Source organism: Taeniopygia guttata, chromosome 16 (assembly GCF_048771995.1).
Source record: "Taeniopygia guttata chromosome 16, bTaeGut7.mat, whole genome shotgun sequence".
NCBI classification, from domain to species: Eukaryota; Metazoa; Chordata; class Aves; order Passeriformes; family Estrildidae; genus Taeniopygia; species Taeniopygia guttata.
The window spans coordinates 523066-538047 of NC_133041.1; the positions used below are offsets into that span (position 1 = coordinate 523066).

Here is a 14982-nt window from a genome sequence, read left to right on the forward strand (position 1 = left end):
CAGATATCTGTCCCGACAGGAGACCGGGTTTGCCGTGGTCCCGCTGCTCTGGGCTTACCAGACAGTGGCTGGGTTGGTGTGGTCCGAGCAGCAGCGTGCCACAGCCGCCACAAGGATTCGGGATAAAGAGACAAGAGAGGTCAATTTTTGTGCAGTCCAGAGAAGGTTGTATTGCCTGAACGCTGCAGGAACAAAATGACACTAGGTGGCTGCCCAGATACAAGTTTTATGCAGCAAAAATTAAGAGATAAGGTCAAGACAATAGAGACAGTGTCCAGCCCGGGCACATCACGATCACCCCATGGGTCAAGTCCAATGGGAATCGCTCTGGGGGGGGGGGAAAGAGGGGCTAGAGAAAAATGCTGAAACAAAACTTTCTAGAAACTTGGGGAAATACAGAAATGAATCCTTCTCAGTTTCCCATTCCGAAAGCCCTTCCAAAGCCCTTCCCCCACCACGCTTGCGCAGTAGAAACACCTTGGTTCCATGAGGCTCTGCAGTGTTGCAACAGTCCCTTGGCTGAGTGAGGCCCCACAGTATCACAATGGTCCCTCCATCTCACAAGGCCCACAGGGTCACAATGGTCTCTTGGTCTTACAAGGCCCAGCAGTGTCACAATTGTCCCTTGATCCCATGAGGCCCTGCAGTGTCACAATTGTCCCTTGGTCTCACAGTGCCCAGTGTCACACTTATCCTTGGTTTCATGATGTACTCCAGGGCCACAAGGGTCCACTGGTCTCACAAGGCCCATCAGTGTCAAAATGGTCCCTTGGTGCCATGAGGCCCCACAGGGTCACAATTGTCTATTGATGTCACAGGACCCCACAGTGTCACAATGGTCACTTAAGTCTCACAAGGCCCATCAGTGTCACAATTGCCCCTTGATTGCAGGAGGCCCCACAGTGTAACAAATTTACCTATGTTCCATGACGCCCCATAGTGCCACAACTGTCCTTTAGTCTCCCATGGCCTCACAGTGTCACAAATGTCCCTTGGTTCCTTGAGGCTGGCAATGTCCCAGTGATCTCCATAATTCTATGAGACTCCACTGTGTCACAATGGTCCCTTGGTTCCATGAGTCTCCGCAGTGTCAGAATGGTCCCTTTGTCGCACAAGGCCCTGCAGTGTCACAATGGTCTCTTGGTTCAATGAGGCCCCACAGTGTCACAATTTTGCATTGGAGTTTTGTACTGGTTTGGAGTAAACCAGGGGGAGAATTTAAGCCAGAATTATGATTGCATAAGAAAATTAAGATCAAGGCAGTGTGTCATGATCTGCTTATAGCGGGGTGTCATGATGGTTCATTAGCCGATCCCAAAGTGCAAAAGACAAACAGCAGGGGACTATCAGTTTAATCACAACAGATGCACCTTTATTAAGGGTCAAAACAACAACAATAAATGCGATAGTGGGGTCAGAAAAGAAATAAAAAGGAAAGAGAGAGAGAGAGAGAGAGAGAGAAGGGGGGATTGGAGTAGCTACCAACACAGACGAGGTCCTCAGTGGTCCGGATGATGGGGATCGTTCTTGTTGTGTTGGGGAGAGTCTCCAAAGTCCTGCCCAACCCAGGGGTTCAGTTATAGTCCACAGAGGGAAAAGGGGGGAACATGCCTATTGAAATTGCTCATCTAGGCAGAACAAACACAATGAAGAATAAGTCCATTGAAGTTACTGGAGAAGGACAGGTCATGTCATTCTCCCTCCCACCACTCCCTGTGGTAGGGGTCTCAGTCTCAGTCCTTGGGGAGAGGGTTCTTGATCTCTGTCTGTCACGGTGGTAAGGAGGCAGATGAGGCGTCTGCAGTGAGAGACCACCAGAGTCACCCCGACAGTTCATTCAGCTTAAAGGTGGAGAGTGAAGCAGGAACTGCAATAGGCCGCTCTGTGCTGGGTCCACGCTGGGTCTCCGCCAAGTCCTTGCCAAGTCCTTGCCAAGTTCTTGCCGGGCCTCGTTCGGAACAGAATGTAACGGTGCAGCGACTGCACCTGCACTGTTGCCTTCTCCAAGCCGGAACTGCAGTGGGGGAAGGGAGTTCCTTCTCATGGCAATTGGCAGGCAAATGAGTGAGGGTCTTCAAATGGCCTCTTACACAGTGATACAGATACACTGGCTTTATCTGCAGAGTCAGGATATAAGCTGACACCCAGTTGGTCAGGGTGGTGGTAGCAGTCTGTTTTAATGGTGGCTGCTGTCCTGTTGGAATGATTATGTGATTCTGTCAAATTGGTGATCCTGTAGAAGGGTCTGGTCTTTGAAGTTCCTGTGGTTGTTATGGAGCTCTTGTCCTCTGAGAATCTTGTAGGCAAGATGCTCCTGGTGTTACAAGTGTCAGATTATATCCAGGTCGGATTGCTTGGTTCCTCCCCCTGGGCAGAGCATCCCACAATGGGATGATGTAATTTTATCAGTCCTGCAGTGACACTCAATGGCCCATTCGTAGAAGATAGCCCCTGGAGGGTGTTATCAGGACTGAGTCATGGAAGACATAAAGAACACTGCCCTATTTCTTTATAACAGTTTATGAAGAGGGTGATTGAAAACATACTTTTGGTTACATCTTACATTGTAACCTGAAACGGTGAGGTAATCCCTGTTCAGTGTGGGGGGGCGAACACCACCCCTCTTACCCAAACTGGTTTAGGTGTAAAACCCCCACCCTGGGAAGGCCACGAACACAGGGGACAATGTCACACTTGCCCAGCCCCAGGGGAGATCTCTGTCCCTGTCACTCCCTTGCTCTCCCCCCTTTTCTCTTTCTTTCCATCTCGCTCTCTGTCTCACATTTACTGTTCAATAAAATCCACTTTGGATTTGGTCACGTTCGCACCTTAACTGGGGCAGAGGCATCTCTCTAACAATTTTATTAACCAGATTGTGACATTATTTCAGTGCAAAGAGTTCAGGGCACTGTTCTGTGACCCCAAGTGCCTTTGGCAACAGCCTGGTTCCCTCCTCTGAGGAGGTTGTGGCTCTTTCTGCAGGAACTCTTGGAAACTTGGACACAGCTTCCTCTGAGCTATTTATGGGAAAACTTATGAGGAAAATGGCTGTTGTCAGTGGCCAGCGTAAAGAAAATATTTTGTTGTCCTTCCCTAAATGTTTGTTAAAATGGAGGAAAGGGAGGAAATGATACCAGCAAGACTGATAAGGATCATTCACCCCAAGATGAGGAACACAAGGCTGCCAAAAGTCCTACAAGAAGCCCAGCTCAAGTAGCTAAATTCCCAAATAACTCCTGAATTCACAGGATTAGGGGCCTTGCCAAATGTGAGAATCATCCTTCTCTTCATCCCTGTCACCTTTGTGACAGCTACACAGAGCTTTCCCTTCATTTTAATAATCTGTATTGGGCCAAATTTCCACTTTTCTTTTTCAGAACCTGCCAGCAGCTGAGCTGGAGCTGTCCAGGAACCGATGAAACTTGGAATTGCCACAGAATTGCTTCTATTGACAGTTTATTAATGTTTGGGATTTGTTTGCATTTTCAACACATGTGACTTGTGGGAAGAGCAGGGTTGGTGATCAGGGGCTCTGTGTCCCTCTCACCGCTGAGGGTGCTCAGGGCTGGAGGGGCTCTCCGACCTTATCATCCCTGGGGAGGCTGGGGGGGTCTCTGTCGCTCTTACCCCTTGTGTGATCTCACCCAAACATCATCAGTGGCAGAAGGACAGAGACACCCCCAAACCCCCATAAGGGGCTGAACCTGGGATTTGGTTGGGGACTGAGGATTTAGGAAGGAGCTGGGGCTGGAGTTGGGGCTGAGATTTGGATTAGAGCTGAGATTGGGGTTAAGGCTAGACTGAGATTGGTTTTAGGGCTGGGGTTAGGATTGGGCCTGGGGATAGACAAATCTGGCACTGGGATGAGATTAAACACTGAACTTTGGACACAGAACTGTGAGTGTGTCCAAACATGGAGTGAGATTGAGACCAGGATCAGGGTCAGGTTTGGGACTGAGCACACGCAGAGTGGGACAGGGGGATGTCACTGCAGGATGTCCCTGCCGTCATCCCAGCCCTCCTCAGGCACCTCTAAACATGGGGGAAGCTGGGTGCTCCAAGATCCAGGTGCTCTCACTCTGCCCCTCAATAACCAGGAGAGCATTTGCTGAGGACAGCCTGGACTGTGACCCTTGGGGGTCAGGGATCAGCCTTCATATCCCTGTGGGAGCATCTACAGATGTGACAAGAGATTTTTCTTCCCCCTCCTCTTCCCTGTGGAAAGGTGAAGCCCAGCTGCCCTTTTCTTCTGGTGCCTCCTCCTCTCCTCAGCTGAGGATGTCAAACTCCCCAGGAGCAGGAAAATCCCCATTCCCTGTTTCCTTGTGGCTGCAGCCTGGAACTTCCACTCAGGATGAAGAAGAACTTTCTGACAGCCCTGCTGAACGACACCAGGAGGAGGTTTGTGAGAAAGGGAAGAAATTGTATTTTGATATTTTCAGAGTTCTGATTTTCAGAGTGTCATCTTCTCAGCTGATTGTGTTTTTGTCCTCCTTTCTCTCCTGCCTCTCTTTGCCTGCTCTATTTCTCTCCCTGTGTCTCCCTTGAGCCAGGGCAGCTGCCACCAAAGACCCGCCCTGGCTAAATACCCAGTGCAGGAGCTACAACAACCATTGGGGAAATTAGGAAGGCTGGCAGTGAAATGTCACTGTAGGATCTTGCTGCACTTGGCTTTTGGCTCCTTCTCAAGAGCTTTGCCTTCATGGGCAGGAACATCTTTTCCTTGCTGGGAACTGGAATTCCAGCCCCTGTGAGCGTGTGCCATGGATCCCAGATGGGCATTTCCAAGGCTCCCAGGGTGCTGCTCCTGCCATGCCTCCCAAGGAGCTGTGCAGGGTCAGGGGACAAGGTCCAGCAGCTGTGTTGGTCCCAGAGCACACAGCAAAGGTGGCTTTGCTGGACATTTTCCAGCACATTCCCAGCTGGAAGCAGAGCAATGAAGGAAAGGGATGTGTGCTGGTTTTGCACTGGAGCCACCCATGGAAGTGATTTTTCAGAGAGGAGCTGCTGAGAACTTCCTCTGTGCCTAACAAAACCAATTGCTGTCTAGCTTTGAGAATAGGCATGTTAATAAGCCAATTAAAAGCTAGATCTGCCTCTGTGAGATTCACATTTTAAAACTAAAAAACTACGGGAATTCTCTCTTTTTCTTCCAGCCTTGAACAGGCAAGGAGACACGGCCCAGGCCAGGCCCGCTCCGCCAGGCCATCACGGTCTGGTGGGGAGGCTGGGCTGGGCAGTGGCTGCAGGGTGGTGAAGGGGAGACCATTGGCCGCTGAGTCCTAGCCCGGCTGCTGAGATTCTGGCCCTCCACCCAGTGTGGCCACCAAAAGAAATCATAAGGCGGCCCTGCAGTCTGTGCAGAAAACAGCCCCATGGTTGGAATTAAACACAGCAGGGCTGTGCCACTGCTGTTCTGGCTGGGCCCCCTGAGATCCTGACACAGCCCCCAGTGTGGTCTGAAAAACCATCATTGTGACTGCTTTGGCCACTGCCCAGCAGAGATCATGTGAACATCTGCAGGCCCCAGGCAAGATATTGACTCTTTAAGCACACAGATGAGATTTGCAGACCTTCAATGCTCCCTCGGGTGAGAGAAAAGGACAGAGTGAAGACACGTAGAAGAATAATAGGAAGGCACCAAGGTCAGTAAAGAAACAATCAAGTCCCAGATGAAAGGAGAATGAGGAGATGCCTTAGGTTTTGGGCTGAAATCCTCTTGTAAAGATATGGAGAAGATATAATTGATACATCAAACTCTTTTTCCCTGTAACGCATTGAAAAGTATGAAGTGTTGAAATTGTAGATATGAACAAAGGCATCTATGTTAAAGCAAGCAGACATTGAAGTAGCTGTGATCACATGATAAGTTTGAACAGAGAGAGAAGAGATATGGAGACCCTTTGCCCCCAGGGAAAGAAGAAGACCTCTGTTCCCAGAGATGATCTGAGAGACAGATAAAGGGAACTTTGCTCTTGAACAGCTCATCCTTAAAATAGTACCCCCATAAGTTGACATGGCCCATAAACACAGCTGCGGAAAAGCTATGAAAGATGGGAGGGACTTCATGAGTGCAGATTCCTGGGCAGCTGCTATTTGTGGAAATGAAAAGCCACTAGAGAACTGTTTTCTTGTGGAGACATCTCCATAAAACAAGGGGGACTCCTCTCCCTGTGTGAAATGAACAAAGACTTTATGTGCAATTGTGGGCATAGTTATGCAAATGTTTAATTTCATGGAAATTTTGAAATTCTGTCGTCAGGGTTATGCAAATAAAATTCCATTCTATGCTGTGATTTATTGGAGGGCTGGGTGGGGTTATGCAAATAATCCAGTGGTTCTTGCACAGTGCTTTGTGGGAAGCCCCATGAACCGCCCATGGTTGGGCCGGGTGTGGTAGATAGGGACAGGCGGAGCGGAAGACCACCACGGGATGTCACGGAAAGACAGACCCCTCCCCCCTCTCTCTTCCCCACTTATCCATTAACCCCAGGAGTCCCAGAAGAATGTAGCCACACCTGTTCTGGTAAAATTCCACAACCCACTATCCTCTGAGACCCCCAGCCCCCCTCTGACGAAGCAAAGTCGCCCAAGACTATTTAAACCCATGAGATAAGATAATAAACGCTTTCGACCGTCCACCAAATTGGTGTCAGCGTGTGTCGTTAGTCCGAGTAGCCCGGGTGAAGCCGGGCTGCCGTGCTGTCTTCTTGTAACCAGGTCGCCGTTGCCTCTCATAAAGGCAACATATCTGGTGCCGAAACCCGGGACAAAAGAAGAAAAATTTGCCCGGTGGACGGGATTCACCTGGACAGAAGCAGCGGCCGGGACGGTCGGACCGTACCCAGGCGGAGGGGAGACGTCCCCGGGGCCCGCGAGCGTCATGGACAGCGTCGCATGGGCCGTGAGTATGAAGCAATGGAATATCGCGTTTAAGCTCAGGGACTTTTATCTTGCTATAGCAAGGCTGCCTGAACTTGGAGCAACCGAATGCTCAGTGGATGCCATGCATCCGGGGATATGGGAACAGTGTACAGCCACGCTAGCCGGGGAGGAGAAATCCCCAGACAGTGGCAAGAGCTTTACGGCACGGGGCAAGGTAAAAGAAACCCCGCGCAAAGCAATAGAAAGGCAAGAAACGCAGAATACAGCGCGTACGTGTTTATTAGTTAAACCCGAGCTCGGGACGGGGGCGAAAGCGCGGACCGTCCCTGAGGAGAGTCCACCCGGGAGCGAAGACCCGGGAGGGCTCAGCGCGGCACCCCCTTCCCCGGATCAGAGCGCAGCCCGGCCCCGCCGCAGAGCTGAGCCCAGCCCAGCCCGGCAGAGGCAGCGCTGCCGCCGGAGCGGCGCGTTCCGAGCAGCGTGGCCCCGCTCCCGCCGGGAATCGGACCCACCCGCGGCTCCGTGCCGCTTCCCCGCCGGCGCGCCGAGCGGAGCAGCGCCGAACCCCGCCGCAGAAGCCCCCCGGGACACCCCTGCCGCGGAAAACCCCCGGGAAACCCCCGCCGCAGAAAAGCCCCGAAAAACCGCGGCTTGCCGATACGTCCCGCCGCCGCCGGCGGTCAAAAGTCCATTGCCGGAAGCGCAGCCGCGCGCGGAGCGCTTTTGGCGGGGGCTAGCGGGAAAAGCCCGAAACGCAGAAGCCGCGGCCCGAGAAAGCACAGCCACGTGGCCACGCTGCTGCCTTAAACATGGCGCCAGGAGCGGCAGAGAGGGGCGGGGCCCGGGCAGTCCCGGCGCGATTTCAGGGGCGCGCGCGCGCTGGAGAAAGGGGCGGAGAGCGGCTCGGGGCACAGAGCCAATCAGCGGCCGCGCTGGGAGCCGCCACCATATAAGGCAGAAACCACCCCCCGCGGGGGGCGCGGCGAGCCGGGGGGGCGGGAGCGGCCCCTCCCCCGCAGGGTGGAGCGAGCCCGGGGCCGAACAAAACAGCGCGGAGCCCCGGAAGTGCCCTGGCATTTCATTTCCGGCGCGGAGCCTAGCAACAGCTCTACCAGCTCCGAGCCGGAGGGGGCCAGCCGGAACTCCGAAACAAAAGATACGGAACCAGCACAGTTTAAAACAAAACCGAATAGAGTTCTAAGCCACACCGAAAAGCAGTCACAATACCCCTTGGAACTGCGAGAAAAAAGGGCGTCTCGCCAAGGAATACGGGTCCCAGCCCCGGACACACGGGGGTGGGGGGGGTGGCGCGCGCGGGCGAACTCAGCCCCCTCCCACCGCAAGCAGCGCCTGTGCCGCAGAGTCAGCAGGGAATGCCCCGATACGGGACCCCGGGGTAGCCCTGGCCATAAAAGTGGGGAGAAAGCCCCCGGGGATGTGGGGGACGTGCTGCCTCTGTGGCAGTCGGAACCCCCACGTGGTGAAACTATGAGAGCCACTGCTGCACACCACTGCTACCAACCGAACCTGACCCTCAAAACAAAACTAATAAAAAGCTATAAGTTCTGTTTGCAGGGCACGCTTGTGAACCATCCCAGTGACACACACACCCCTGCTCCAGAAAGAGATGACAGACCACCAAACTGCCAGACAACACCTGAGAATCCCACAGTGGTGAGATCCAAACATGCACAGTGTCTTTCTTCATGCAATTTTGCTGTTTAGAAACTTGTGGCCAGGAAAACAAGCTGGCCCAAGCCGCTACCCTCATCAGCTATTTAGGTGGGTCATACAGCATCTATCAAGTAACAAAGTGCTCAAAAAAGTCACTATAATAAATACCCCATCCTTCGTGTTCCACATAGCCAGCCTGTTTAGAAGCTATTTTACTAACCCTAAATGAAACCAAATCAAACCTGACTAACCCCTATTAGTTTTACTATGATATTAAACCCCCTTTTCTACGAAAGCAATGCTTTAGATACCCCCTTCAGTTACTCCACAGCCAATATCCCCCACCAGTGCAAGTGAGACACTCCCCACAAAAGACCAATAAGTAAATAGTCCCATCCACATTTGAGATGTAAGTTTGCCAAAAACCCAGAGTAAATCCTTATATGTTCCTTGCCAAGTTTAATAACTCTATCAATTTCTGTGTCCAAGTTCCGATTGTTTCTAAGGTCCTACATCACTCAGACGAAGAAATATACCATCTTCTCGAAGAACCTGACAGACTCCACAAAAGGGAAATCATCACAGGTATAACTATCGCAATGCTGCTCGGCCTGGGAGCAGCTGGCACCGCCACGGGCGTCTCAGCCATCGCAACCCAGCAACACGGACTCTCCCAGCTGCAAATGACCATCGACGAAGACCTGCAGAGGATCGAGAAATCCATCTCCTATCTAGAAAAATCAGTCTCTTCGCTTTCAGAAGTAGTTTTACAAAATAGGCGGGGCTTGACCTTTTGTTTATGCAGCAAGGGGGATTGTGTGCGGCGTTGAAGGAGGAATGCTGCTTTTATGCAGATCATACGGGAGTCGTTAAAGACTCCATGGCAGAACTCCGAGACAGACTGGCTCAGAGAAAGAGAGACAGGGAGACCCAGCAGAGCTGGTTTGAATCCTGGTTCAATCAATCACCTTGGCTCACCACTTTAATTTCTGCCCTGGTAGGTCCACTGGCAATACTGCTTTTGGCTATTACCATAGGACCATGCCTGCTGAACAAACTAGTCTCGTTTGTTCAAGCCCGTCTGGAAAGGGCAAACATTCTGTTCATAGGCCACCAACAAATGCTGTAAACCAAAAAACTGCAAACACAGTCAGTAGCTAAAGCCTTCAGCACCTGCCTTAAAAAATCTACCCAGATCTACTAAACCACCCTTTCCTTAACAAGTCACAAGTTTGTACCTCACTCCAGTGCCTCTATTTACAACTACCTCATTTTGTATGTGATAAGGAGGGGGGAGATGTGGTAGATAGGGACAGGCGGAGCAGAAGACCACCACGGGATGTCACGGAAAGACAGACCCCTCCCCCTCTCTCTTCCCCACTTATCCATTAACCCCAGGAGTCCCAGAAGAATGTAGCCACACCTGTTCTGGTAAAATTCCACAACCCACTATCCTCTGAGACCCCCAGCCCCCCTCTGACGAAGCAAAGTCGCCCAAGACTATTTAAACCCATGAGATAAGATAATAAACGCTTTCGACCGTCCACCAAATTGGTGTCAGCGTGTGTCGTTAGTCCGAGTAGCCCGGGTGAGGCCGGGCTGCCGTGCTGTCTTCTTGTAACCAGGTCGCCGTTGCCTCTCATAAAGGCAACAGCCGGGGGCTTGGGGACACCCCCCAGTCTTTGGATCTCCCCCAAAGCTTCAGGGAATTGCTCCAGGGATCAATTGCCCACCTGGCATTTGGAGACACCCCTGAAGTTTTGGGGACTCACCTGACGTTTAGGGATCCCACCCCCAAAAACCCTCAGGACCCTTGAAATCCACACAGGAACCCCTAGCTGACCTTTGCCAGGGGTCTCTGGGGACACCAAACCTTCCCCTCTCCACCCTGAAAGGATCTCTGGGGATGCCAAATTCCCCTCCCTGGGGATGACTTCTGGAGTGTGGGTGTGGGTGGAGACGCTCCCACGGGGTTCGGAACCATGGCATGGGGCCCAGGGCCTGGGGAGGGACATCCCAGGGCCACGGAGGGAGTCCTGGGGGGATCTTGGGGGTCTTCAGTGCTCAATACTGGAGCAGAAAGCCTGGGTCAGGGGTCCCTGGTGAGTCTGGCATCTGGTGTTGGTGCTTGGAGTGAAGCCCAAGGGGTTTCCAGTAGGTCCGGGGTGGGGGTCCCAGGCACTTGGTGCCAGAGCTTAGAGACCTTTCTGGGGGTCCTTGGTGGGTTCCTGGTGCTCGGTCACGGAACTTGGAGCCTGGTCCCGGGGGTTCCAATGTCTGGTGTCCAGTCCAGGAGCTCGCTCTGGCTGCTCGGGGAGGGGAAGATTTGGGGTCCCCACAGTGCCCTGGAGTGGGGAAGGGGCAGATTTGGGATCCTCACATGAGGAGGGGATGAAATTTAGGGTCCCCAAAAATCCCCTGGAAATGTCAGGGGTGGAGGAATTTAGGATCCTCAGGTGAGGGGGGTGTCAAATTTTGGTGTCCCCAAAGTCCCTTGAGATGGGAAGGGGGGGCAGATTTAGGGCTCCCAGGTGAAGGGGAGGGGGATCAACCACATACTTTGTGCTGTCCCCAGGAATGTCCCCAACTTTCCACCACCTCCCCAGGCAGCTGAGGGGGGGGGGGGTTCCCCCTTGTCCCCCCCGCCTTGGAGACATCCCAGGGTGTGTCCCCACTTTGTCCACCCCATCATGACCCCAGCCCAGTGCTCCCAGTGCCACGTGAGTGCTGATCCCATTAAAAGCGTTTGCCCGAGAAGCGGAAGTGACACCATGCCACCCCCTGGCCCACACTGCTCCTTAGGCATCAGCCTGGCCATGGCTGTGCAGCTTGCCCAGGGACCCCTAGAAGCAATACCTTGGTGAGAGGGTAGGAGGGGACACAGAAAATACCAGGAGGAGAGGGGGGTGGGACATCCTGGGATTGTCCCCAACACAGGATTTTGGGATCCCTGATGCATTTTTAGGGTTTTTGGGATCTTCAGTCCTGGCCACCAAGCAGGACCTGTCACAGGGGATTCCCATGGGGTTTTTGGGATCTGTAATGAACTTTTGGGGTCCCTAAAGAATTTTTGGGGTTGCAGTCATGGCCACCATGCAGGACCTATCATGGCAGGAGCCACTGGAGGCAGCAGCTGGGGACACCCTCCAGATCCTGCAGCTTGATGCCACCAGAGACAGCTCTACAGCCAAGTGCCAGGGGGACCTTGGGGTGGAGGAGGGGAAAAGGAGTGGACATCATGGGTGAGGAATTTTGGGGGATTTTGGGTTGTTTGATGTGGGACCCAAAACAGGGTGAATGGACCCAAAATGGAGGGGGAGAGACTCAAAATGACAGGACAAAGAGTGCTGTGGGATGTTTTGGTGTTGGTGTTCAGGAACACATATAATCACAGAATATGATTATATGTAGGTGCTTTTATTGAAGAGCTCTGGGAATCAGGGGTACAGACCCAAATCTGATTGACATGACTTTTGAGCTAAACATATTTTATATTCTATCGTTACATAGCTTACATATTAATTATTAAACTTATATTGTTCTATTGTATACTTTGATATTATTCAAGCATGAATTTCTTGTGATCTTTCTTAGGCCCCTGAACACAGTTTTGCATGATTCTTCTTACGATTAAACAGTAATTATATTTAATTACTAAACAATCATCGCATCTAACAATTATATCATTTATCATACTCTAGCTACGCAGGTGCAGTTCTAGCAAGTACAAGGCCTGTATGTTCCCAGGGCCTACTAAGCCTAACTTTCCTTCTAACTCCCCAAATCCCCATGATTTTTAAACACTTTTACTATCACAGGGACCCCCCAGGATATTTGGGCTGAGCTCCCCCTTCCCGTGCACCTGCGTAATGGGGGGCAATGGTCCTGGGGCTGCAGCGACTTCAGGCAGCGCCAGGGCCACGTGATTCCTGCTCTCCTCTTCTCCTGCAGAAAGTTTTATTTGCTATCAAATACATCCCAGCCAGCCCCACAACATCCTCATCCCACCACTCCAAACTGGGATCCCACTTCTCCCAATCTCCTCCCATCCCCATCTTACCCGGCAGCTGTGAAATCAAGTGAGTTTGGCATGGGATTGAGTTTTTTTGAGAGGGAACAAGCAATTTGAGGTGGGATTGAGCCTTTATGGGTTAAAAGTCATTTATTTTCAGTGGGATTTGAGTGGTTTTGAACTGGCAGATTGATCCCTCATTGCTTTTGGAGTGCAGAGGGATTGAGAAGAGAAAAAAATTAAGGTCAAACCAATAGGATAAGCAGCCAGGTGTCTTCCCAACATGGATCACAGGGAATGTGGGTCACCAGGGCTGTGACCAACATGGTTCCTCCAGTGAGGGATGGAATTGGAGCAGCGCACGAAGCTCTTCCCACACTTGGGGCACTTGCAGGGCTTCACTTACCGGTGACTCTGTTGGTGTTGGGTCGAGTGAGAGCTGCTGGAGAACCTCTTCCCGCACTGGGGACACTCATAGGGCCCCTCCCCAGTGTGGATGCGCCGGTGCCTGACGAGGGTGGAGTTGAACTTGAATCCCTTCCCACAGTCAGGGCAGCAGAAGGGCCTCTCATCCATGTGACCCCGATAGTGAAGGATGAGATGGGAGCTGGTCCTAAACCCCTTCCCACACTCGGAACACTCATAGGGTGTCTCCCCAGTGTGGATCATTTGGTGTCTGATCAGGGTGGAATTGTGGCTGAAGCTCTTCCCACATTCCCCACACTCGTAGGGTCTCTCACCAGTGTGGGTCCTCTGGTGCTGGATTAGGCTGGAGCTCAGTTTGAAGCTCTTCCCACATTGCCCACATTGGTAGGGCCTCTCCTCAGTGTGAATCATCTGGTGGCTGACTAGGTGGGAGCTCCGTGTGAAGCTCTTTCCACATTCCCCACACTCATAGGGCCTCTCCTTGGCGTGGATGCGCTGATGCTGGATGAGGATGGAGTTGTCTGTGAATCCCTTCCCGCAGTCGGGGCAACGGAAGGGCCTCTCCTCTGTGTGAATCCGATAGTGCAGGAGGAGATTTGAGCTGGTCTTAAACCCCTTCCCACACTCGGAACACTGATAGGGCCTCTCTCCAGTGTGGATCATTTGGTGTTTGATCAAGGTGGAATTGCAGCTGAAGCTCTTCCCACATTCCCCACACTTGTAGGGTCTCTCACCAGTGTGGCTCCTCTGGTGCTGGTTCAGGTTGAAGCTCTGGCTGAAGCTCTTCCCACACTCCCCACACTCATAGGGCCTCTCCCCAGTGTGAGTCACCTGGTGCCTGATCAGGTTGGAGCGCCGTCTGAAGCTCATCCCACACTCCCCACACTCGTAGGGCCTTTCCCCAGTGTGGATTCTCTGGTGCAGGTTCAGCGTGGAGCTCCACCTGAAGCTCTTCCCACACTCCCCACAGTTGTAGGGCCGCTCCCCGGTGTGGGTCCTCTGGTGGCTGATCAGGTGGGAGCTTGACCTGAAGCTCTTCCCACATTCCGAGCACTTGTGGGGCTTTTCCCCATCATGAGCCTGCTCATGGACTACCAGCTGCAAGCTCTGGCTCAATCTCTGGCTGCCTTCCCAGCCCAGGGTGGATCTTTCCTCCTCAGATCCCCATGATCTGCGTTTGCAGCCCCTCCTCGTGTGGGATCTCTGGGGCTTTTCCTCCCTTTTGGATTCCTGCACCGTGGAGCCGCTCAGAACGGCCTCTTCCACCAGGTTCTGCCGCGGGGATTTTTCCTCCCTGCTCTCCATCCTCAGCTCCTTCCCTGGGGGAGGAAGGACAAGGAGAGGATCTTCCTCTTCCTCGCAGCCTCTCAGGAGCTGGGAAAGGGAAATGCTGGTTTTGGGGGAAAACAAGGGATGAGCACATTGAGTTTGAAGGTTCCTCTGCCCAAGCCCATCTCTAGAAGTCACCGGCCATCTGGGCTCCATAAAAACCTCCCAAACACCAAGATTCAGCCCTGGAAATGCCTCCCAGGAGTTCCCCATCCTTGTTCCCTCCCCTTTGGTGTTCGGGGCTCCCCCCTGTCCCAGCTGCTGGGGGGCCACGCTTGGATTGGGGGTCCCCCTTCCCCTCGGTGCCCGCCCTCCCCAGGCTGCTGGGAGTCCCAGCAATCCCAAAAGCTCCCCCCTTCACTCGCCCCATTTAGGGATGCCGGAGGTTTTTGGGGTCCCAGAGTCCCTTCTCCCCTTCTTCTCTGCTCCAAGGAGTCCCCCCTGCCCCTCTCCAGGCTCTCGAGGGTCCCGCCAATGGCAGCGCTCCCCCCACTCTGTGGTCCCCACTTTGGAGCTCCTGGCGGACACAGGGCTCTGCTCCTCCAGGCTGCCTCTGCCGGCAGCCGCCACCGGGACCCCCTAGTGTCCCCCCAAGGGCCCTTTTCCACTCAGCTTTAAAGTTCTTCATTCTCCAAACACCCCCCCAGAAAAAACCC

At 52.9% G+C, this 14982-nt stretch overlaps 1 protein-coding gene and 1 pseudogene across 2 annotated transcripts in view; one reads left to right on the plus strand and one right to left on the minus strand.

The window, feature by feature from the left end:
- The window catches only part of LOC140685172 (uncharacterized), a 655070-nt pseudogene that overhangs the window by 179019 nt on the left and 461069 nt on the right, over window positions 1-14982 (plus strand).
- LOC121469060 (uncharacterized) overlaps window positions 1-14982 on the minus strand; it is a 30084-nt gene that overhangs the window by 14932 nt on the left and 170 nt on the right. The window contains exons 2-3 of one of the 2 annotated variants that reach the window (XM_041713415.2): window positions 12978-14387; window positions 1351-2451 (exon numbers count right to left, since the gene is read on the minus strand). In XM_041713415.2, the coding sequence (XP_041569349.2) occupies window positions 2424-2451; window positions 12978-14302 (1353 nt within the window). In that variant the 5' untranslated portion in view covers window positions 14303-14387 and the 3' untranslated portion in view covers window positions 1351-2423. Of the gene's footprint in view, window positions 1-1350; window positions 2452-12977; window positions 14388-14982 lie in introns of those variants that run through there. The other variant, XM_072936411.1, reaches the window with a different exon arrangement.